This window comes from Muscardinus avellanarius (assembly GCF_963383645.1).
Source record: "Muscardinus avellanarius genome assembly, chromosome: 7".
NCBI classification, from domain to species: Eukaryota; Metazoa; Chordata; class Mammalia; order Rodentia; family Gliridae; genus Muscardinus; species Muscardinus avellanarius.
The window spans coordinates 74,925,910-74,950,863 of NC_137793.1; the positions used below are offsets into that span (position 1 = coordinate 74,925,910).

The following is a 24,954-nucleotide window of genomic DNA, read 5'->3' on the forward strand; positions in this document are numbered from 1 at the left end:
GTTTGTAAAACTAAAAAAATTCCAAAATGTCAAGAGATAAGATTATTGTGTATCTCCTTATTCCAGGTAATTCTGTTAGAAAGATAATAAATGAAGTCTGACTTTATCTTGCAAAGTGTCAGTGTAAAAACTAATGTATTGAAATCCATGAAAATTTGGTTTTCATCTTAATTTACTAAAATTACCACTGGTTCTGGTGAGCTTTCACAAGCTGTACTCTTGACCTGAAGAATCGCTTTTTTTATGCCGAGGAGACGGAGTGGTCTTTGTAGGAGATGGGGATGCAGTACCAGGCGAGTCAGTTCCTCCATCAGAAGTACTTGGTGATGATGCCAGATAAGGAACTCTCTTCCTTCCAAGGAATCCTCCCCCGTCAAATCCTCCTTTTTTCCTTAACTCCACTTTATTTTCACTTTCATCTTCTGATGACCTTTTCTTACCTTCTGAGAAGCCTTCAGCCATTTTATGCACTTCCAATCCACTATCCAGTTCTCTCAAACTTTTTATTTCTGTTCCAGGAGACTTTCTTTCAGATACATTACATTCCCCTGTTGCACCCCTCACTTCAGCTTGTATTGGACCCAAGTTACCATTTTCAGGAATAGCTCTTTCTACATTTCTGTTCAAATTAATAGTCTGAAAGTCCCTGTAACTATGAAAGCTCTCAGTCCTTCTTGCCCTTGCTAACAAAGGACTCTCTCTGTAAGGCCTCATAGAACCATAAGTAGCTGCTTCATGGATGGTTTCATGGTGCTGAAGTTGAAGGCTGCAACATAGTTTTACAAAAATACAGTTCAGATTTCATTCTTGGATTTCTCAGGAGCATATCCAAACAAACTACTGGTGAAAACACATTGTATAAATACATAAAGTATAAGGGGGGGGTGGGGGAGTACGCCTGTAATCCCTGTGCTTGGGAGGCAGAGAAAGGAGGATCACACTGGTTGGAAGCCAGTCTAGCTGGCTTAAGAGACACTGTTTCCAAATAAAAATATAAAATAGGTCTGGGAGTGTAGCCCAGAGAGAGAAGGGTTCTCCAAGAACCCCTGTACCACCAACCCCCCCAAAAAAACCCATTAAGTATATTATCCAAATTTATATTCATATATATGTATATACACATATATACATATATATGTATATACATATATATACATGTATATACATATATACATATATACATATATACATATACATACATATACACACATATACATACATATACATATACATATACATATACATATATATATATATATATAGTCATCTGGCACAGTTTCTGGGGAGGCAGAGACAGGAAGATCACAAGTTTGAGGCCAGCCAGGCAACTTAGCAACACTCTGTCTCAAAATTTAACAAGGGCTGAGGATGTAGATCAGTGGTCGAGTGCTTGCCTAGGATGTAAAAGGCCCTGGGTTCAGTCCACATACCCCTGCACCCCCTACTCACAAATTACCAAGTAGTCTACATCACATACAATTACCAGTGCAAATAATACCACACATATATTCTCACTGCCAAGCCAAATTTTTTGAATAAAAAAAAGGGGGGGGGGATAAAACCCACTACAAAATCAATAAAATTCAGTATTAAGCCTTTGGTTTTTCAGATGCTGAAACTTTCAGTACGGTAAAAAGGGATGGGGGCATCTATATCATTGTATTGGAGTACATTATGCCAAAATGTAAGATTAAACAAGCCAGGAGTGGTGGCACACGCTTGTAATCCCCCCCACTTGGGAGGCAGAGACAGGAAGATTGCGCAGGTTCGAAGCCAGCCATGCTAGCTTAAGAGACCCTGTTTCCAAATTTTAAAAAAGTATAAAAATGGGTCTGGGAGTGTAGCCCAGAGGTAGAAGGGTTTCCAGGAACCTCAGTACTACCAAAAAAAAAAAAAAAAAGATTAAACAAGATAACACTTCTGATTAATATTGTCCCTGGGAAATAGGAATAAAAATTCCACATACCATCTAAGGTGACAAGTGATTTGCCTTGAGTCATGATTGGTTGCTTATGTTTTCTTTTATGGTACTAGACATTGAACCCAGAGGTGTTCTACCACCAAGCCATACCTCCAGCTATACTCTCTTTCCTCTCTCTACACACATACACACACACACACACACACACACACACACACACACACACACACACACACACACTTTATTTGCAGTATTGGGGATGGAACCAAGGGGTATTCTACCTCTGAACTACATCCCCACCCCAATTTCTATTCTTTATTTTCAAACAGAGTCTCACTAAGTTGCAGAGGGCCTCACTAAGTAGCTAAGGCTATCTGCAAGTGTGTGCCACCATGCTTGGCTTTATTTTTTTTTTTTATTTTTAAACAGGGTCTCACTAAGTTACTTCCCACTGGCTTCAAACCTGCAATCGTTAGCCTGACATGGTGGTGCACACTTATAATCCCAGTACTGGGGAGGCTGAGACAGGAGGATTATAATTTCAAGGATAGCCTGGGCAAGCAGTGAGACTCTCATCTAACTAGTGAGACCCTGTTTCAAAATAAAATAGAGCTTCAGGTGTAGCTCAGAGGTAGAATGACCCAGGGTTCAATCCCCATACCACACACACAAAAAAATCTGCAATCCTACTGTCTCAGCTTCCCAGGTACTGCGAGATTATAGGGAATTATATATGTGCCACTAATTCTGGCTTTTGAATGAATTCTTTAGTCACACAGTAAGGATCCAAACTGGGACTTATTTACAGGGTAAGTTAAAAAGCAAAAAATAGACTGGGAGTATAGCTCAGTAGTAGAATGCATGTTTAGCACACATGAATCACTGGGTTCAATTCCTAGCACTCAAAGAAGAGAAAATGGTATTCAATGAAAAGAACCAGATATGCATATAGGTGAGAAATTTACTAAAATTTTAAAAATGAGTGTCAATACAAAGTCTAAATTAAAAATGTGCTTTAAAAAATATAGCTTTTAAAAACAACAATGTGATTACAATATGTGGGGCAATTTCCCCAAAAGCAATCACTTTGTGTTGTAACACCCAGCTCCTTAACGTACCTAGAATTCGATTCTCGCAGACGGCTATGCTGAACCACAGAAGTTGCTGGACTAATATTAGGAGTAGCACAGCGAGACGTGCTCAGATCACACTGATCGAGTAATTTGAGCAGTTCTTCTTCCGTTGGACCGCCTACATCTTAAAAAAACCAACATTCATTATAACCACTCATGTCAAAAGCTTGCCCCATGATACACGTCTTCCCATGTAGGAACATACCCTTATCTTCACTTTTGTTAACCATATCCATAGCCGTGGTCAGATCCCACATCTGAATGCTGCCATTTGTGTGGCCTGTGAACAAGTAGCGCCTTGGCCTTGAGCCCATCCTACTGGACCCCTCACATTCTCTCACAGTAAATGAGGATATTGTAGTACAGTCAACAGCCTGGATCTCACATATTCTGTAAAAGATATTGTAAAAGCTGTAAACCATGAGATAACATTTTATAATTAAGAAATAACATTTTATAATTAAGAGATTTTATTAATTTCTTATTTGCAAACATACAAATGAACATTCTGTGTCTAAAATCAGATGTAAAGGGGTCAAAGCAAGTCTTTGGGACTAGAGAAAAGGCTCTTACACAACAATGTATTAACTAATTGAAATATGCCAAATATGTTAGAAATGCAGAAAGACCCTTATGAAAATAAGCAATTATTTAAAAATCTATAAAAACAAAGGCAGAAAGAAAGCAAACAGAAATCATGCTAGAAGAGATCTTAAAAAAGTCATTAAAATTTACATGCAAATTTTAGAAATATGAAGTAAAAAAAATAAATACATAGATCTAATGGAGAAGAATTACATTATGATAGCACTCTTAAAACTTTATCAAAGCATTTTTATAGCTATTTAATTGATTTTTAAAAAGGGATAAAAGAAACTGAGCTAGAACAATTACTACCATGCTGACAAATGAGTACATCATGGGCTTGTGTGAATAAATGACTTCGCCATATTCATATAAATGTTAGCTAAGTTGTACTTTAGCAAATTATTTTTAATCTCAGCTTACCTCAAAACAGAGTTGAAGGAGCTTATTTTTTCTTAAAAAAGGAACAATTAGTATCAAGCAAATAAAAGGTCAAAAAATTGAGGAGGAAGAACTACAACTGACATAAATGAGAAATATAAAAATAGAATACCAAGTTTAGCTGAACTTCTTAGTAGGTAAGGCAAATAAGGGCAAAAAGATAATTTCTGTTATATTTCAGCCACCAAAGATTTTTAAATATCATGAATGTGAAACTCAAATTTTTTATGATATTTTTTCTTATTTTTAATGCAGTGAATAACATTCATTTTTAATAGTATCTGTAAGCTGACTTAATTTTTTTTTAAGAAAACTAGATTCCTGATTTGTTTAAAATAAATACTCCCACATTCATATGGGTATGAAAACAGAAATGATTTTGCTCCTTTTTTTCCCTGATGGGATAAATTCCTTTGAATTACTCCTTCAGAATATTTTATAAGCTATTTTTTTCATGCTCATTTCAATTAAATCCTTTAATTTTACTTCTATCAAGAGCCTGATCTGGCTTTAAGCAAACTTTAGTTTACAATAGCTTCAAAAAGGGCTTACTTCCTATTTGATTATATGAAGTAACAGCTATTTGTTACTTTTATAACTGTAGGTTTTCTTCTGGAATAATAACTTTTAAAATGATAAAATTTATTTTATTATTCAGAAAATACAGTTTATTACAACATACCATTTGAAATAATAGAAGAAATATTTAAACTGAACACAGATATGAGATATATACTGTTAGCACATATTATACGTTTTAGACATTTGTGGGCTTCTTCGCTGAATATGCACTTAACACTGAATCACAGTGATTTATAACATTTTGTGAGATGACAGTTTGGTCTCTTAACTACATTACAGGCTCTTAGTACATTTCCTTTAAAAAAAAAAAGCTTTCAAAAAGATGCTTTTGGTACATAAAAATCATTTTCTGGAATTAACTCGTTTATCAGTTGTTAATGACTACATGCAATGAACTTTGATAGAATAAATTTATTACAACTCAGCTGGGCTTGGGGGTGCACACTTGTAATCCCAGCATTTGGGAGGCTGAGACCGGAGGATTGCGGTTCGTGGACAGTCTCAGCTACTTAGTGAGGCCCTCTGCAACTCAGTGAGACCTGGTTTCAAAATAAAGAATAAAAAATAGGGGAGGGGGTGTAGCTCGGAGGTTGAATGCCTCTGGGTTCCATCCACAGACCCGCAATAAAAAAATCATTACAACTCATAAGATTTTATTCACTAATATACTACATATTAAGAGACAATCTGAAGGAAGGCAACCAAGGAATTTTTAAATTATCAGTAGTAAAAGAAATACTAAAATGAAAACCAGTAACTTCCTTAATGACTGCCTTGCAAAAAAAAATCTTTTAAAGAAAAGAAATGTTAAAGCACACTCTGAGGTTATAATTTTTTAAGTAAAATTTCATTCAATGTAACAGGAAAAAGAAACTTAACTTCTATTGAGCATCTATTATAGTCAGGGAGTACATAAGATATTTTATGTTTTTAATTCATATTATCCTTGGAACACTGTCAAAATAGTTGAAACTTATTTTGTAAAGAAGCTGGGGTTAAGGGAAAGGAACTTAAGCTGAATTTACATAATAAAAGGAAGAACAGACAGCATTTTGTTCATCTGTCTGCCATCATGTTCTCTGAGTTCTTAAAGCCTGAGTAGGAATAATTTCTGAAGACGGAATGAGAAGTACAATGCCTGCACCATGCAATGGCCGCATGGGGCAGTGTCCATTTGTGCAAGTGATGAGGAAATCACAAAGAAAAACTTCCTGTGCTCATGGAGAAACAGAATTAAGGTTAATGCAAGAGAGAAAATGGTAGAAAATCCGAGGTGAAAAGAGGACTGCTGAAAAGCAAGCTGCACTGAGATCAGTGATCACAGTGCTGCTGCCTCACCAGTTTTATTCTACAAGGAGATAGTGTCAGAAAAATCTATTAATATATTTGAGAGATGTAAATAATGTATGCAAATTTCTATATAATGGGAAATATTTACACTCTAGGGTGTTTTTCTTTTTTTCAAAAAGAAACTGAATAAAAAGAAACTGAATATTTTTAAGAAAATGTAATAAATAGGTATGCTTGGCCATGAGAAAAACGTTTAGTGTCTTGTTCTATTTTATCACCAACTCTTCCTAACTGTCCACTGCTTCAGTGAAAACTTAAATCCTAGGAAGTAAATGTTAAGTATTTTATTTTAATTTTAAACAATAATAATAATAATAATAATAATAATAATAATAAATGATTAGACTTCTCTCACAGTTGCATTCTTTCATCAATATAATAAATTATGGCTTATGTTCTATAAACAAAACAATTTCAAAATATAAATATTTCTATAGTAAATTGTTACCTTTTCCCAGTAGATGAAAGTCTTACAAATAATTTGTTAGTGATGGGAACAACTTTCTGGATAAACACCTGTTGATCATCTCGCTCTCCAAAGGGCCCTAAGTCAAAAATAGAAAATGTTAAAAAAAAAGTTCATCAAAATTTGATTTTTCATTTTATAAAGGGAACATTAATTGTAATACCCCTGTTAAAAAAACTTCTCATACCTACCAATATGGCATTGAGTTCCAAGCAAAATGAGGCACAAAATGCAATGATACAAGCAATTCAACTTACATTAAAAAATTTGTAAAGAAATACAAACTGTCAAAATTATATTTTATGCACTAAGGCTATAAAAGCTGAAAGCAATAGTTTCCCTGAAGTTCTACATTAACAGTACTAGAAAGAGACCTGTTAAAATATTATCTTTTACAACTTTTAAAAAGAAAGTAATGAAGGTATAGCTCACTGGGTAAAGTACAAGTTTAGCATTTTCAAAGTCCTGGGTTTGACCCCTAGCATAAAACAAATAAGTAATAGAATGGTGTGTATAAATTACTTCATGTATTCATTTTACTTTTTTTTTTTCTTTTTGGTGGTACTGGGGTTCCTGGAAGCCCTTCTACCTCCAGGCTACACTCCCAGACCAGACCTATTTTATATTTTTATTTGGAAATAGGGTCTCCTAAATGTGTGCTACCATGCCCGGCCTTTTTTTTTGCTTTTTTTTTTTTAACCTTTTCTGCAAATTCAACATGCAAAATCTTATATGAAATATAATCTTAAATTATGAAGTATGACTTCATATTTTAAGATTATAAAATATGAAGTATAAAATATGAAGTATAACCATAAAATATGAAGTATAACTCATTAAACAGTTAATTGGTAACTTTCTTAACCATAATAGTAGATGCTTGAATATTGCCTTTAAGATGTAAATTACAAGCAAACAACTTCATATAGGGTAATTGGTAAACCAAAAGAACAAAGTATAAAAAATTCAGTGCAGTATAAAATTCAAAGTATGAAATTCAGTGCAGGCTGAGTATCCCTTATCCAAAAATGCTCAAGACTAGAAATGTTTCAAATTTTGAGCTTTCTCCAGATTTGGGAATAGACATATACATGAGACAAAAATGGGGATGGGGCTCAACTCTGAATATGGCATTTATCTTCATATGCCTTATATATAGACTAAAGGTAATTTACACAATATTTTAAATAATTTTGTACATGAAATAAAGCTTCATGGTACGGTATGTTCTACTTTCCATTTTAAGGCTTTAAAAAATGTTTTGGATGCTGGAACATTAAAGATTCATAATTTTGGATTAGGGACACTCAACCTGTACTGAGTGTACCCTGCAAAGTTTTAAATCTAAACAAAAAAGATTCAATTATTTTCACTTTATTATGCTGGGCAAGGCAAGTTACTGGCCCATTATATTTTACAAAGTTTCTGAACAATAATATAAAGAAAAAGTGTTAACTTGTTACAAAACTTAACATAAATTTTTAATTAATCTCTTTTCCTATTATACTTATTAGTTAAAATACTACTAATTTATTGTTCATAACACTAATAAAATGAGAAGTTTCTTTTTTTGCTGCGTGTGGTGGCACACGCTTGTAATCCCCGCGCTTGGGAGGCGGAGACAGGAGGATCCCGCAGGTTCGAAGCCAGCCGTGCTGGTTTAAGAGACCCTGTTTCCAAATAAAAAATATAAAATAGGTCTGGGAGTGTAGCCCGGAGGTAGAAGTGCTTCCAGGAACCCCAGTACCACCAAAAAAAAAAAAAGTTTCTTTTTATAAAATTTAAACAATGAGAAATGCTTCAATAGTATAATTTTGTGAATTCATAAAACCTAATCAGAAAAATGCACTGTGTGAATTAATTCCAAAATGAAAAGTATATTTTTAAAACTCCTAGATTTCTATTATCGTTGATATACTTCTGACCTGTCCACACGATATTTTTAAATGCCCCTAAATAATCTAACCTACCTATGTCATTTCCAGAAGAATAGCTACCATGACTTTCTGTCTCCTCCAAAGACAGTATTTTGAACGATGCTAGAGGAGTGGAACCCGGCTGAGTAGAGATCATTCCTCTGAATCGCGTTACTGTCCATGTCCGGACATGATTATTATCTGCACAGACTAGAAAAGAAAGAACACAAAGGGTTACTAATACAGATTAAAGGGTACTACCAAAATCACTTAAGACACATTTCAACTTTTTCTCTATGATCTACATGAAAAAGATCATAGTATATTTAAAGTAACCAATGACATATTTGTCTGTAAATTTAAGTTGTACCTAGCCAACAAAACTAAGATAATTGGATATGGTTTATCTTGTTTCAGTATAAGTTATATAAGTAGATCTTCAGATACTTATAAAAACAGACTGTAGGGCTTAATACAAATGTGTGTGTGTGTGTGTGTGTGTGTGTGTGTTTGGTGTTACTGGGGTTCTTGGGAGCCCTTCTACCTCCGGGCTACACTCCCAGACCTATTTTATACTTTTTATTTGGAAACAGGGTCTCTTAAGCCAGCACGGCTGGCTTCAAACCTGCACGATCCTCCTGTCTCTGCCTCCCAAGCGTGAGGATTACAAGCATGCGCCACCATGCCTGGTCAAAAATGTTTTTAAAGAAGTTTAAGAGAGAACATATAGAATATCATACTATTCCTTGGCCAAACTACATAGTAAAATTGCCTAGTTTATTTTTTTCCAACACAGAAACTATTTCTGCTTATATAGTTTAAATGTGAAATAACCTAGATCAAAAATTACTAAAAAAATGTTCACAAATGACATTTGCCAAATATATTGTAAGACTCATTTAGTTTTACCAACTTATAGTTATATTAAGAAAAATTAATATTTTGTACCAGAATTTAATATTATTTTTATGTAAGAGTCTGTCTTAAGAAGCATGTTCAGTTAATGTATTTTTTTGAGTGAAAACACTATTAAGTGGCTACGAAGCAAGATATTTTCTTATCTATCTCCAATTTTTTTTGTCTGAATAGGCAACCTATTAGAAAGTAAACACCAAACAATGATATAACTAATGTAATAACTGTACTTTTTTGTGTGACTTAATAAAAACACATTTATAACTTATAATAATTTCAGAAAATGTACTATTAGCAATGAGCTATGAACTCATCAGTACACACTAGAAAGTATCAAAAGTTTTTACACACAAAACATTTCCTATTGAGTAAAATGCCACAGATACATATTTTAAAACTTTATAAATAATTAAAAACCTTATAAAACTTTATTGGTAAATGGCAACATGTAAAATCTGATTACTTCTTTTTATTTTTATTTATTGGTACTGAGGATTGAACCCAGGGGCATTCTACCTCCGGACTATACCCCTATCCCTTTTCATTTTTTAAAATTTTGAAACAGGGTCTCTAAGTTGCTGAGGCTGGCCTCAAACTGCAATTCTCCTGTACCATACTCCCAAATACTGGTATTACCAGCATGTGCAACCATGCCCAGCTACTTTTTATTCTTATGTTAAAAAAAAAAAAATTCTCAATTCTCAGAATGGTAGTTTTCTGTTTAATTAGTTTCACAGGAAAAATTTTCCTGACCTCATATTATGTTTACTAGAATTTAGAAAAATAATTTTGGCTGATCCAATAGTGTAATTAGGACACATAATATTATATTGTTATTTCAGGCATTACAACAAAATTACTACCAAAGAATATGATCATATTTCTGTTGATATCCACTAGGTGGCAGAATAACATAATTGAATACAAAAAGAATTCAAGATTTTGGGCTAAACTGGACATTTTTCTTTAAATTACATTTCAATTTACATGAAACATTTCATGTTAAGATACAAAATAGTTTGTGTTCTCATAGGATCAAACTGCCTTATTTTATACAACAAATTTTATGTTCCAAGAATTATGCTAAGTGAAAATGAAAATTCCTATATTAACAGAATTTTTACTCTAGAAGGAGATAAATGCTAAACAAGCAAAAAACTAATGACCAACTCTAAAAAGAGTTGAGACACATTAGAGAAAGTTATCACTGGAGGTTTTGCTAATTTAGACTGGTGGTCACGGAGGCCTCACTAAGGAGGCACCTGGAAATTAAAACTGAATGACAAGAAGGTAGCCAAACGAGCATCTAGAAGCAAAACACGGCAAATACAAAGAATAAGAGCAAATTCTACAGCATTTTTAAGAAACAGAAAAACTAATAGGTTAAAGTATCATGACCAAGAGAAAATTTGGTGAGGAATCTATGAAAACCTAGAGAAGAGATTATTTCAGGAAGGGAGTTACAACCCAAGGAACTAAGCAATTCCCAAAGCATATTTATTTATTCATTCATGAATGAGATATTTCTGCTCCACCTGGTATTTAATGAGACTGAAAACAGTGAACGATGCACCCCATTATAAGCATTCTTATGTAAACAAACCCAATATATGAAAACACTATTTATATAAATTTTAAGCCGGACAGAAACTCTCTATAGGAGGTACATATAAGACTGCTCTAAAAAGCAATCTCTACTGATATACCTGGCAATTTAAGTTTCACAAAGCCTTTTAGAAATCATATACAATAGACGGGCATAGGGGTGCACACCTGTAATCCCAGTAGTTGGGAGGCTGAGACAGGAGGATCGCAGGTTTGCGGTCAACCTCAGCTACTTAGTTATGCTCTCTGCAACTGAGTGAGACCCTGTTTCAAAATAAAGAATTAAAAAAAAATAGGGCTGGGGTGTAGCTTGGTAGTTGAATGCCCTGGGTTCAATTCACAGTTTGGGGGGGGGGGGAAGAAGAAGAAGAAATCATATACAATGAATTTCTTCAATGTAATTTTACTTTGTAATAAAAAAGTTGTATTCATTTAACTATAAAATCAGTACCCAATTTTATATCATTTCTTTTAGTGTGTTTGCTCACATAAAACTCTGCCTTACAGTGTGTTGGTTTGTAGGATAGAAAATAGCACACAGGACAGTTTCACCTGAGGCGGACTCCTCGCCAGTACTAGTAGAATACTTTACCTGACACGAGATGCTTCTCTGACAGCATGATTTTTGTAACGGGGCTTCGGTGAACTGTAAAAGTCTGAAAAAGCTGTGGGCCGGACCCGACTGTCTCTGGGTGCTGGACAATCACTCTCACTGCTCCAGAACTTGTGCCATAGGCAATCTCAATCCAGTTGCCACTGACACCTACACAGTCAAAGGTTGAAAGGTGGGATAGTAAGTGATGACAGAAAGAAATCTGCCTAGCAGAAAGCTTCCCTATGACAACAGGATTCAGAGCTTAGGACCCGAATCCACTCACAGCAAGGAAATCTTAAGGCTTCTCAGGCAAAAAAAATTATTACTTCCTTTATGAGTCTTATCCTAACTCTTATTCCAAGATAAGCTGCTCACCTCTTCCCTTGTACTACATATTAGGTTCTATCATAACAACAACACACTAATCCTGCACTTATTTCCTGGCCTACCTACCTCCATTTCTATTAACCTGAGACTGACCATAATGTCCTTTTATCTGTCACCTTAAAAAGTAAGACAACGTAGGTACTTAATAACATCTTTAGAGAAGTAATAAATTTGCCATGCCAAGATTGCCACTGAAACAACACAGTATCCCTACAACAACATTGCATTTAACTTCTAGTCTAGGATGCCCATCTCTTACTTCTGCTACAATACTGAATTATCCTTTTTTTTTTTTTTTTTTTTTGGTGGTACTGGGGTTCCTGGAAGCCCTTCTACCTCCGGGCTACACTCCCAGACCTATTTTATATTTTTTTTATTTAGAAACAGGGTCTCCTAAGCCAGCGCGCGTGGCTGGCTTCGAACCTGCGCGATCCTCCTGTCTCCGCCTCCCAAGCGCGGGGATTACAAGCGTGCGCCACCACGCCCGGCTGAATTATCCTTGAGTAATCTAGTATTAAACTTTAACAATTTCAAAACACTGGACTAAAGAATAAATATACCCATTACATGGCTTACATCACACTTGCCTGTTTTGTCTTTTCTCAGCACGTCAGTTTCAGCTTTTTTTTTTTTGGTGGTGGTACTGGGGTTTCTGGGAACCCTTCTACCTCTGAGCTACACTCCCAGACCAATTTTATACTTTTTTATTTGGAAACAGGGTCTCTTAAGCCAGCAAGGCTGGCTTCGAACCTGCACGATCCTCCTGTCTCTGCCTCCCAAGCGTGGGGATTACAAGTGTAATCCCCGGCAGGGTTCAGCTTTAAAAAAAAAAAAAAAAAAAAAAGTGCCCAAACCCCATTACAAATTTAAAATAGAATGGAGTTCAGTAACCTATACTTTTAAAAAGCTTTACAGAGAAGCTATTTGCTTTACTAGCTGCTCTTTCAGCTGGACCTGGAAATACTTGAAATCAAAGGGAAGATAGCTTGGCATGGGAAGCACCTGAGCTATCCTGAAAGACAACTCCATTTCTGTATTTTAAAAGTACTCTGGTGGAGCACGCTTGTAATTCCCGTGCTTGGGAGCGGAAACAGGAGAATTGCGCAGGTTCAAAGCCAGCCGCGCTGGCTTAAGAGACCCTGTTTCCAAATTTAAAAAGTATAAAATAGGTCTGGGAGTGTAGCCCGGAGGTAGAAGGGTTTCCAGGAACCCCAGTACCACCAAAAATAATAATAATAATGATAATAAAAGTACTCCTGCCACCACAACAAAGCTACAATTTGTAAAATTTCCCCCGTTTTAGATTCACTTCTAAATTAGACTGAACAAAACGAAAATACCGTATCTCATACCACTCCTTCTAAAGCAGAGATTGGTAAACTTTCCTTTAAAAGGACAAACGGCAAAAATTTTAAACTCTGTATGTTATATTGTCTTTGTTGCAACCTTTCAGCTCTTCTGCTGTGGCATAAAAGCTGCCAAAAACACTATGTAAAATTAACAAAAACAGCCAGCTTTAGCAGCAACACATGGTGAACATCCCTGTTCTAAAGCAACAGTTAGGTTTAAATCCTACTATAACTTCAATCCAATTCATGTGCATACACTAGAATATTTCTTTCACAATAAAGGTCATGATATCCTTTAATGAATTCAACACAACAGTCTTACATAGGTAATATGCAAATATATTACTACTGTCTGTATGTTAATACATCTTATCCTTTCTCTATGGGTAAGTTTTAAATTTCCCACTGATGTTTGCCTTTCACTCTAGGATAGAAAAATTTACAAAACCAGTCTATTAATTTTTATTTTATCTATGATTTATGATTTATTTTATTCATGATTCTTTTTCACAACTTAAATTTAAAAAACTCCCAAGTGGGAAGGGGTGTATAGCTCAGTAGCAGAGTACTTGCCTAGCAGTCATGAGGCCTGGAGTTTTAAAAAATCCTAAGAGAAATAAGCTTATTTTCCAATACAGAGTCTTAAAAGGTTTTGTTGTTGTTGCTAAAAATAAAAATGGCTCCTAATTTCAAAGTAAAATAGCAATCTTAATAGGGATATATATGTGTAAATTTTTTTAAATTTCATTTAATATTATATATAGCTTAACGAAAACAATTCAAAAGGAGAAATGTTCCAGTTTTGCATTTCAAATTATGTTCATTTACTGGTCATTTTTGAGTTTGGTATAAAGCCAAATATACATTTTAGATTAATAGTGATGAAATCCATAACAGTGCAGCTCTCAAAAAGAAGGAATCAGAATAGTTTTACCCAGCCACACAGTAAACTAGTGAATAAACACAAATCTTCAAAAGACCTTCAAGAGTTTATAATAATTGACCATGTACTAACTTGTTTTTGGTGTGAGGTAAACACTCAGAGCAGTGATGGCATCATTTGAAGGATCATGGTAAAGTTCGGTAACAAGAAGATCATTATCCTTCATTCGCAAAGGGAACTTCTGCATATCTAAAACATATAAAACAAAATGGCATTAAAATAAGCAATATATCTATTTCAAACAAAAAGTAATGTTTTCCTATTTTTTTAAATAATTTAAATAAGATTTTAAGTGTCTATATACTTACCTATGTAATATATTGATCCATTGTTACATCCCAGGAGAAGAAATGATCCAGCAGTGTCATAACTAGTTATAGGAACAACATCTTGAACCTGATGTAGTGAGATTATTATTAGATGTTAGAAAGTAATCATAAAATTTCTATTCTTTGTTCAATTTCCTCAACCTTTGTTCTTTTGATAAAAAGCAAGGCCGGGCATGGTGGCGCACGCTTGTAATCCCCGCGCTTGGGAGGCGGGGACAGGAGGATCGTGCAGGTTCGAAGCCAGCCGCGCTGGCTTAAGAGACCCCCTTTCCAAAATAAAAAGTATAAAACATAGGTCTGGGAGTGTAGCCCAGAGGTAGAAGGGCTTCCAGGAACCCCAGTACCACCAAAAAATAAAAAATAAAAGCAACTATTACCCAATTTTATTATGACTTAGAAAATGAATCTTCTTTAAGTACACAGCATATAAACAAATGCCACCAGGAACTCTGAAATCCACTGATATAGTTTCTGTTAAATATTTTTTAAGATTATATTTCCAAGCCAGACATGGTGGTGCACAACTATAATTCCAGTGCTTGGAAGACTGAGACAGGAGGATCAAAGGCTCAAGGACAGCCTCTGTAACCTACTGAGACCCTGTTTCAAATTAAAAATAAAATAGGACTGGAGTCTTGTTTAGAGGTAGAACACTCCTGGGTTCAACCTATAGTAACACACACACACACACACACACACACACACACACACACACACATACACTTCTAATAGCAGTGCTTTGCTTTCTTTAGTTCAATGGATTATTTCCTTTTTCTGAATGTAAACACTAGATAACAGCTTAGTGGAACTGGAAAGTCAAGTCTGACACAATCCCTTTCCTCCTCACTTCTTTAAGAGATTAAATGACCTGTAAAGTCAAACAGTAAGGCAAGTGATTTTCAAACAATACTTGATCCCTTAACAATTATAATTTTCTTGAAAAGATAGTATTTTTATTCTCCTTTCTAAGGATTTTTACCTATTTTCTAGAAAATGACAATGCAAAGTCTTCTACATGTTTGATTTTATCAAGTAATGGAATAAAAAGTCACTTGTTTTAATCAATCTAGTTGGCTAATAACTTCCTGTGTATGTGGCTAAAAGAAAAAGAATGTGTGTTTTATTACAAAATGAAAAAAATCAAGAAAACAGAAAAAAGTAGCAGCAATAAGTGAGATTAAAAACAATCTTCCCTTATAGGCAGGCCAGAGATGTAGGTGAAACTTCATTTGAAATTCAAAAATGTTAATGGTCATATTTCGTTTTCACTAAACATCATCTGTTTAATGAGTGTACTTTTTATGTGCCAGATATTATTCAAGAGAACAAGCACTGGATTGGTGGTAAAGGGTGTAAGGTACCACTTCTGCCTTCTGGGAGATTATAAACATCTGAGAGAGAATGAAAAGTCAAAGGCAAGTATAGTGTGAGAGGTACTACAATAGCATGTGCAGGACAATCATAGAGGAGGCAGGAGAGATGCCATCTCAGTACTGATGGCAGAAGAGCAAGGCCAGGGAAGGGTTGTGAGCAGGTAGAGTCTGAAAACCGAGGTCAGCCAAGAGACAGAGGAAAGGGAAAGAAAATGTCTAACAGAACAAGTAAAAGTAGTTGGCTGTGGTGGTGCAGGTGTGTAATCCCAGTAGTTGGGAGCTAAGACAGAAAGACTGAAGGTTTGAGGACGGAGTCAGCAATATAGCAAGACCCTATTTTGAAATAAAAATAAAACAAGGCTGGGTGTAGCTTAGATATAGGATGCCCCTGGGCTCAATCCCCAGCAACACACACACACACACACACACACACACACACACACACACACACACACACCAAGTTAAAGAAAGCACAGAATCTAGGTACATTCTAATTAAAAAAAAAAATAGCTAAAACCTGAAAATAATGATTCTTCTAAGTCATTCCTGTTTCAGACCCTAATTCCTGTACCTTCTCAGTGTCATGTAGCTTATGAGTTACAGTAGAGATATCACTATAAAGTGCCCCATCCTCACACGCTAACCCCAGGTCACGCTTCTCACAGAGCCAATGCCAGCAAGCTCTATAGCAATGGCACTGCAAACCTTCCAGGGGCTTGAGTAGATGGAGGAAATGTGGCTTTACAAGCCAGAAACCAATTTTTATCACACCAGACAGTGGATCATTTTAGCTCCATCACTACAGAATGAGCTTCAACTCCTACTCAGAATCTTCATAGAAGAAAGATGGGAATAGATAAGACCTTGAGATTTCTCTCCATTTAGATCTATATTTCAGCGAAAGATGGACAGCATCCTGGAGCTTCTCCAGGCTCATCCAAGAAAAACATTTTTATCATTTGTTCTCTGAGGGGATGGGCTGTATTATTTACAGAAAATGAAAAAAAAAATTCTGCACATGTTCAGAACTGATGCAATTTTCCTTCTTTGAAAACTTTTAATCCATAGTTGGCTGAATCTATGGATAAAAAAATGCATGAATATAGACAACTGACTGGAGTTGCATCTTTCAAGTCAACTGGCTATATCACCAAGAACTGCTCCAACTCTAAAACCTTACATCAAATCTTTGACCTTAACCTCCTACCTTCCAACAATGCTCATTGTGTGTTATCGATGTGCTTGACTCCCCTCTAGTCCCTTCTCTTCAAATCCCTCTCTGCTTACCTAGCACTTCCTTTCTACCACTTTTTCTTCTCCCAATTTCAACTACCTTGCTGTCTTTACATTTTCTTATTGGCAGTTGGCATGGCAAAGCCATTTTATTAAAACTCCAATCCTGAGTCAAGCCAACAGTGTTTTCTTTTCTCACACTTCTGTTCTCAGCTCTGAGCACTAATGGAGAAACTATTACCCATATCCCCCACAAATGTACAATTTATAATTTCTGTAATCCTTGATAACACACTTCCAATGTGTTTCTTTTTATTCTTTCCTCACTGCCTGTCAGGGAAGGAAGTGTCTCTACCCTGTCAGTGTACCTCACACTCCTGGCTTCTATGGGACCAGATATCAAATCCAATTTCAATACTCAGATGCTTTCTCTGCAACTTCCCTGTTTGGCTAAAAGCATGCTCACACTTTGCCTAGCTGAAAGAAAAAAATACAACAGCACTGAGCATCTTTCTTTTTTTCAACCTACCTTTGATCTTTATGCTCTCATTTTGGCACTATGCTTTCCTTCACCACCAAGCTTCTTGAAAGACAACTCAACTTGCTACCTCTAATCTCTGACCCTTTAACTCCTCAGTGCCTACAATCTGGCCTTCCTTCATCAAACCTAATTAGTACATATTTGCAAGTCACATCCTACTGCCCAAACCTATGTCATTTCTAAATCATTTCGCATGTTCTTTGGAATCTTGGTCTTCTGACCCCTTTAGTACTAATGTATCTCTAGAGTTTTAATTTTGACTTCTCTTTCTTTCTGTACACTCTCTATGAAAAATGTTATCAATTATTATTTTAAATTATCGTGGAGCCAGGCGTGGTGGCGCACGCTTGTAATCCCCAAGCTTGGGAGGCAGAGACAGGAGGATCGCGCAGGTTCGAAGCCAGCCACGCGCACTGGCTTAGGAGACCCTGTTTCCAAATAAAAAATGTAAAACTAGGTCTGGGAGTGTAGCCCGGAGGTAGAAGGGCTTCCAGGAACCCCAGTACCACCAAAAAAATTAAAATAAAATAAAATAAAAAAATAAAAAAATAAATTATCGTGGAAGTTGGCTGGGCAAGGTGGCGCATGCTTGTAATCCCCACGCTGGGAGGCAGAGACAGGAGGATCATGCAGGTTCAAAGTCAGCCGTGCTGGCTTAAGAGACCCTGTTTCCAAATAAAAAGTATAAAATAGGTCTGGGAGTGTAGCCCGGAGGTAGAAGGGCTCCCAGGAATCCCAGTACCACCAGAAAATAAATAAATAAAAATAAATAAATAAATATATACGTACATAAATTATCGTGGAAGTTTTGTGAACCTGAAGTTTTATTTGTACCCTTTCTTATTTCCTATATTCCAAAGGAGTATTCCCATCTATATTCTATATTGTAACACATCTGGTTTTTCAAACAGGATTTCATTAAGTTGCTGAGGCTGGTGTTGAACCCGTGATCCTCCCCTCTCTGCCTTTTAAGTACTAGTATTACAGACATGTGCCACTATGCTCAGCTCCCAGCTGAAACTGGATGTCCACAAGAATCTCAAAGTATACATTTTTAATCAATCTACTTATTTCTTATCTTACCCTCTAGCACATCTTCGTCTTCTAACAATTAAAAAAATTGCTAACTACTCAACTGTCAAAATTAAAAAGCCCAACATGGAAATACAACTCTCTTTTAATTTTCTACATCATTCAAATACTGGTCCTGTCACTTTAGGAAGGTCTATGAAATATTTTACAAACAGATTCATCTTTGCCATCCCTGCAATCACTGACATTGCTGAAGTGATCCACTTCTGCTGGATTCCTGTAGTAGATATTTCCCATGATCTCCAGTCCACCTTTTATTTTACTTATAAGTATTATCTTTCTAGAACATAGATTCCTGCTTAGAGTCCTTTAGTTTCCTTCTTTCTTTCGGAATCAAATCATAACCATTTTTGAGTCTTAATATTCTCCTCAAATATGTTAAGAGTATTTGACTTTCTATTTTTGAACAGGATCTATATTTTCATACAGATATGTGCTTCCATTCAAGAATTAAAGTTTGCCTGGGCTATCATGCTCACAGCATGAAACTCAAAAGATATTAAGGAAATTTTAAAAAGTCAAGCCACTGTTAAAAGCCATTCATTTTCCAAAAACAAACTTCTTAAAAGATAGTAAAATTTGTATACAGAAACCAGTTTACCAATAAATATGTTCATTATTCTGTTTAATAAAGAAATAGTATGATTCTATAAAAAAACAGATGTATACTCATTATAAATATATTTTCATGTCTGTAATATGCTTTAGTTAACTAACCTGCCAGTGCTGAGTGACAGCGTTCCACACTCCCACTTTCCCTGTATGACTGGTGGCCACCAACTGGTTACCAATAAAGAAGAGGGCATCTACAGGAACACCAAGGCTGAACACCCCTTAAATGACAAAAGAGAGGTTAATCCGTGATCTTCAGAATTAGCCCAAACTAGACCAAAACCATCTTAAAAGTGACTAATTTAAACCTATTCTCCTTTCTACAAATTATGTGCAAGATTTGCGGACCCAAGGTAAAAGCCTGGTAAGCTCTTAAGTAGCTTACAGAGCTCCTAACACTGATACACCTTGTTATCTGAAGTTGTGGCACTCAATTCTACTTGATCAAAATAACCTGACAGATTTACAGTGAACAAAGTAAAATGAAAATGATTACAGAATCCATGCTAACCAAATAAGTCCGAGAACCCACTGCCTTTACATACCTATAGGAAATTTCAGGGCAGCTTGATATTTAAGAATTAGTGATTTGAAGATAGAGAATTGGCAACCTCAACTATCAAAATGTATCTAAAAAATCTGCAAATAAGCAAAAACAAATGAAGAAAAGACAAAACCTACCTAATCACTCTATACTAAAAACACAGATTCAGGCCTTTTACTCGAAGTGTATTTTAAATCCCTGTTTCCCAGCATTTCAATCTCCATTTAATTGACTTAAAAGACACATTATTAGGCCTTGGAATTAAAAAAAAAAAAAACCTGAGTAGTATAGAAGCTGCTAGGAACTTACAGTTCAGTAAATAATAAGTTGCAAATAGCCAATTTTAGTGACAGAAGAATGTACAGAACACAATACCACCCAGAGGAGTAAAAGTGGGTAAGTGAAGGGGCTTGAGAACATATTTGGAAAAGAAGTTATTAGCCAGGTGTGGTGGTGCATGCTTGTAATTCCAGTACTTGGGAGGCTGAAATAGGAGGATCATTTTTTGAGCATGGCCTTAGCTACTTAGTGAGGCCCTCCACAACTTAGTGAGAACTTGTTTCAAAATAAAAAATAAAAAATAGGGCTGGGGATGTAGCTTAGATGCAGAATGCCCCTGGGTTCTACCCCAGTACCCCTCCCCCCAAAAAAGAAGTTATTTGAGCTGAATTTTTTAAGAGGTTAATAGGAGATTTCAATAAATTGTGGGGTTGGGAATGAGAGAGCCCAGGGACTACAAGGAAAGTGAGGGAGGTTGTAAGGAGCAAACATCCCACCTTAATATAGAGCATGAGCCAAAAATGCCCAAGCAAAGAATTCCAGACTCACCCTGGAACGGCGTTTAGCCCTATAACGCTGTCTATCTCTAGCAGAGGACTACACTAGGCATCAGAAGAACCCTGGCTCTGGAAGTATGTGATAAATGCTTCAATAATCACTTTTTACTTTAAAATATTACAATCCAATCGTGGCACCTAAGTAGCATTATTAAATTATTTGAAAACCATTATGGAAAATACCTTTTTATCCAATAATGCTGGAAAATAAGTCTGACCTATAAAACTGTTTTATATAGATCTTTGGAGTTTTTGAAGCATCAGTCTATGTATTTCAAAAGGTACCTATGTGAAAAGATAATTTTCTCAGCATTGAGCTGAGGGAAACAGATGCATGGGCCTTGAAGACCTCCTTGGGGAGTAATGAAATAAAACAATTAAGTGCAATGGCAGTGCAATTTAAAAGCATAAGCCAAAAAATACTGACTTCCCTTGAATCTTACATTAATATTAACTAGGTATTCTCTTTTTATTCAGGGATATACCAGATAAAAGTTCAGTGGTGACACATCAAAATTCTTAAGTAATTTTGAAAAAGCCTGGCTTCTAGCAGAAAAAAAGATGACACATTAGATAAAAAAAGTAAAAAACAACAGCAACAAAAAACAAGAAACAATAAGCATTGCTAGGAGTATTTTATCTATTGTTTTGTACTTATATATGTAGATATTTACATATATGTACATATTTATATAAACATACACATGAATACACCACCTCAAACCAATCTGCCACCCAAAAGGAGTAAAATAAAACTTAATACTCAAAAAAGCTAAGCCTTTTGACCAGAACTGGTGAAGAAATAAGCCTCTAGCTTCAAAGTAGGAAGTGATTATCTCACACTGTATATAGTATTAGGGATCTCACATAATGGGGCTTTAATTGTGAGGCAATTCTTAAAACATGTGAGGTCAAACTTACTTAGTCCTATGGCCTATATAAAAGGCAGAAATAAAGAGGAAAACCCACTATGATTACCCCAAAGAAGGATGAGGTTCTTGGAAATCAAAGAAGACATTCTGAGAGCTCTCATGAAATTTAAAATGTCACTCCTACTTAGGCTCAACAACCCTGACCACAGTCCACAGGGAAGACAAGAGTATAAATAATGACAAGTCCCTGTCTTGAGTGACCCTCTCAGTAAAATATTGCTCATAGCAGCAACCCAGTCTGGCTGTCATATGTACGCTATAATGAAGGGAGTACGGCCTCTGGGATAGCTCTATCACGGACCTACCAGCTCAAACAATTTTCTTTGGATGGTGATGTCAAGTTCTAAAGAATATTTGTAACAACAAATGTTTTCTTTTTTTTACAGAGCACGAACAAATTACTACTGTACCACCTCATAACCATTTTACCTATCATATTAGCCTTTGAAAACAAAGCAAGAAATAAAATCTACTTCACTTATATACGTTACAAACTGAAACTTGAAAAGGGAAAAAAAAAAACACATTTGGCTTCTGTATAATTACTAGTGTATTACAATTGTAATATAAAAATTTGTTTTCTAAAGCCTTCAGAGAGGGCATCTGTTGCTGATCATAATGAAAAACAGTAACTGATTATTCCTACTTTAAGACATAGGCAAATGGACAACATACATGAAGCGACTGCTTTCAGGTCCTGGACACAACATCAGACCACACTCATCCTGGCTCCCTGATTAAGTGCATTTTCAACCACAGTCAGCAATTGGCCAGGATGGGGCTGAAACAAAAGTTGCATAGGGGTTACACTAAGGCCCTGGCTGAGGCAAACAGTACCAGGTCAGAGTGAGAATAAAAAGAAGAGGCTGATATAGGGCCGAGAACTAACTGAAGAGTCCAGAGATCATATGTGAGTAAATAAAGAATGGCGGCGATCCCCTGCTGAGCAACCCATGCATTCAGTGAAGACTCCAGAAAGGCAACTGTGGAGTAGGGAACATGTACTTGGAAAGGAGACATACTCTAAACTAAATATAGAGTACACTATCTACCCTGAACAAAGCACAAAAAGAAGGGTAACAAGACAAGGGTGGTCCTCAATATTAAACTGCCTGCCAGAACAAAACCCACATCTTTTCAAGGAAGGCAGCATAATCCATAGCCCCTGCATAATGTACCATGTACACAGTCAACACAGTCAAAACCTTCTAAACATGTTAAGAAAACATGGCCACAAATAAAAAGCATAAGATGACCCAGATGTTAGTTTCAGCAGACAAAAGCTTCACTCAAAAGACTACCATAAACAAGTTGAATTTAATAGAAAATGGATATAATGAACAAAAAAAATAAGTTGTAGCAGAGACACAAACTAAAAAATGGAATCAAAAGGCAATTCTAGAGCTGTGAAGTCCAAATTCTAAATGATCAGTCACTAGATAGGATAAAGTGCAGATTGAATACTCCAGAAAAAGAACAAAAATGCCAGGTGTGTGGTGACACACACTTGTAATCCCAACACTTGGAAGGCTGAGACAGGAGGATCGCAGGTTTGCAGTCAGCTTCAGCAACTTAGTGAGGCTCTCTGCAACTTAGTGAGATCCCTTTTCAAAATAAAAGAATAAAATCAAGCTGGGAGTGTTTCTTAGAGGTAGAATATCCTTGGTTCCTTCCCTGGTACTACACACACACACACACACACACACACACACAACAAGAAGAGCAAAAGACATCAATGTAGATTAATAAAATGAGCCTAAACTTAAAAGTGGAGAAAGAAGAAACCAGTACAGGTGGAGAAACAGTGCTTTAAAGACCTTTAGTCCAGGAAGAAATGATCTAACACAAAAGAGTCTGAAAAGGAGAAGAAAGAAAGAAAGAAAGAAAGAAAGAAAGAAAGAAAGAAAGAGAGGGAGAGAGAGGGAGAGGGAGAAGGAGAGAGAGAGAGAGAGAGAGAGACAGAGAGAGAGAGAGATGAGAAAGAGAGTTCTCAGTTGTGTCAACCAAAAATGTCTCCAGATATTTCCAAATGCCCCATGTTCCCTGGTGGACATTATCCCTGGATGCAAACCACTGATCTCAGTTCCCTCAGGACCTCTAAGATTTTTGGAGTCAGGCAAATAATGAAGCATTATCAAAATGAACTAAAAAGAACAGGATAAAAGTCAAGGCAAGAAGGTATCCTAGAAGACCACTTCCAGGTTAAAAAAAAAAAAAAAAAAGTCTTCAAAAGGAAAGGAAGAACAATCAAACACTATCAGTTGACAGCTCTAGTAAGATAAAGACTAGAAATTGATCATGGGATTTAGCAGAATAGAGATCTGGGGCAAAACTAAATACTAACAACAGTAGTGTTATTGAGTTATTGGAGCAACTATGAGAAAAAAAAAAACATAAAAACAGTACGATGAGGTGAATACCCTCTTTGCCTGCACCCTGATTATGGACTTCCCAGTCTCTCAACCCTTCTCACCAAGTTGCAGAGGGCCTAAGTAGCTGCAGCTGGCCTCGAACCTGTGATCCTCCTGTATTAGTCTCCCAAGTACTGGGATTACAAGTAGTTTATAAGTCATTCAGTTCATAATGTTTTGTTATAACATCCCAAATGAATTAAGGCACTCTTGTTTAGGAAGCAGAAAAATGGATTAATTTTTGTTGTTGCTTTTATGAAAAAATTAAGCATGACCTTTGGCTGATGGAAATGAGCTAACCAACTGGCAAGTTGTTAGGGGAATGACTACTAGAACAATGTCCTTGAGCAGGTGTGAGTACATAGGACCTAGAGCTTACAGAAGAGCAATTTAATCACATTAACAAAAGGGACAGTATAGAATATGCATACCGGTACATACAGATGAATACCTGTAATGGTAAGAATTAATGGAAAATCTCCTCTGATTTTCTGTTTTCTGAATTAGAAGAGAGAAAGTATTGGAAATGTGGAAAGAAAGAAAAAAGTACAAAATAGTCATGGAGAAGAGTGACACAGAGAACTGGCAAGGATACTACAGTAGTAGGCCCAGTTGAGACTAATATTTTGTGTGGGTGCACCTTTACTTTTTCCTACCTGTATTTAGCCATAGAGACAGAAAGGTGGATTTGGTCAGGGCTGCATTTCTCCAGGTTAAGTAAAGCAAAAAGATAGGCAAGCTAATTAAAGCTCTATGATAGATAGTTATAATGGTAGATTCCAGCCTGAATTTAAAAAAAGTGAGTGAGACGATCCCATAGGCACAAATTTCAAGAGTGAAGACTAGTGACCACGAAGGCAGTT

General features: G+C 36.0%; 1 protein-coding gene across 3 annotated transcripts in view; it reads right to left on the minus strand.

Annotated features, from left to right (window-relative positions):
• Positions 1-204: 204 nt before the first annotated feature.
• The window catches only part of KCTD3 (potassium channel tetramerization domain containing 3), a gene marked incomplete at both ends in the record, with an annotated part of 52,859 nt that continues 28,109 nt past the window's right edge, over positions 205-24,954 (minus strand). For 2 of the 3 annotated variants that reach the window (XM_080699068.1, XM_080699066.1), the window contains 9 exons: positions 205-766; positions 3,040-3,178; positions 3,260-3,444; positions 6,461-6,557; positions 8,449-8,604; positions 11,507-11,677; positions 14,261-14,377; positions 14,497-14,584; positions 19,474-19,589. In XM_080699068.1, the coding sequence (XP_080555194.1) occupies positions 205-766; positions 3,040-3,178; positions 3,260-3,444; positions 6,461-6,557; positions 8,449-8,604; positions 11,507-11,677; positions 14,261-14,377; positions 14,497-14,584; positions 19,474-19,589 (1,631 nt within the window). The remainder of the gene's footprint in view (positions 767-3,039; positions 3,179-3,259; positions 3,445-6,460; positions 6,558-8,448; positions 8,605-11,506; positions 11,678-14,260; positions 14,378-14,496; positions 14,585-19,473; positions 19,590-24,954) is intronic. The other variant, XM_080699067.1, reaches the window with a different exon arrangement.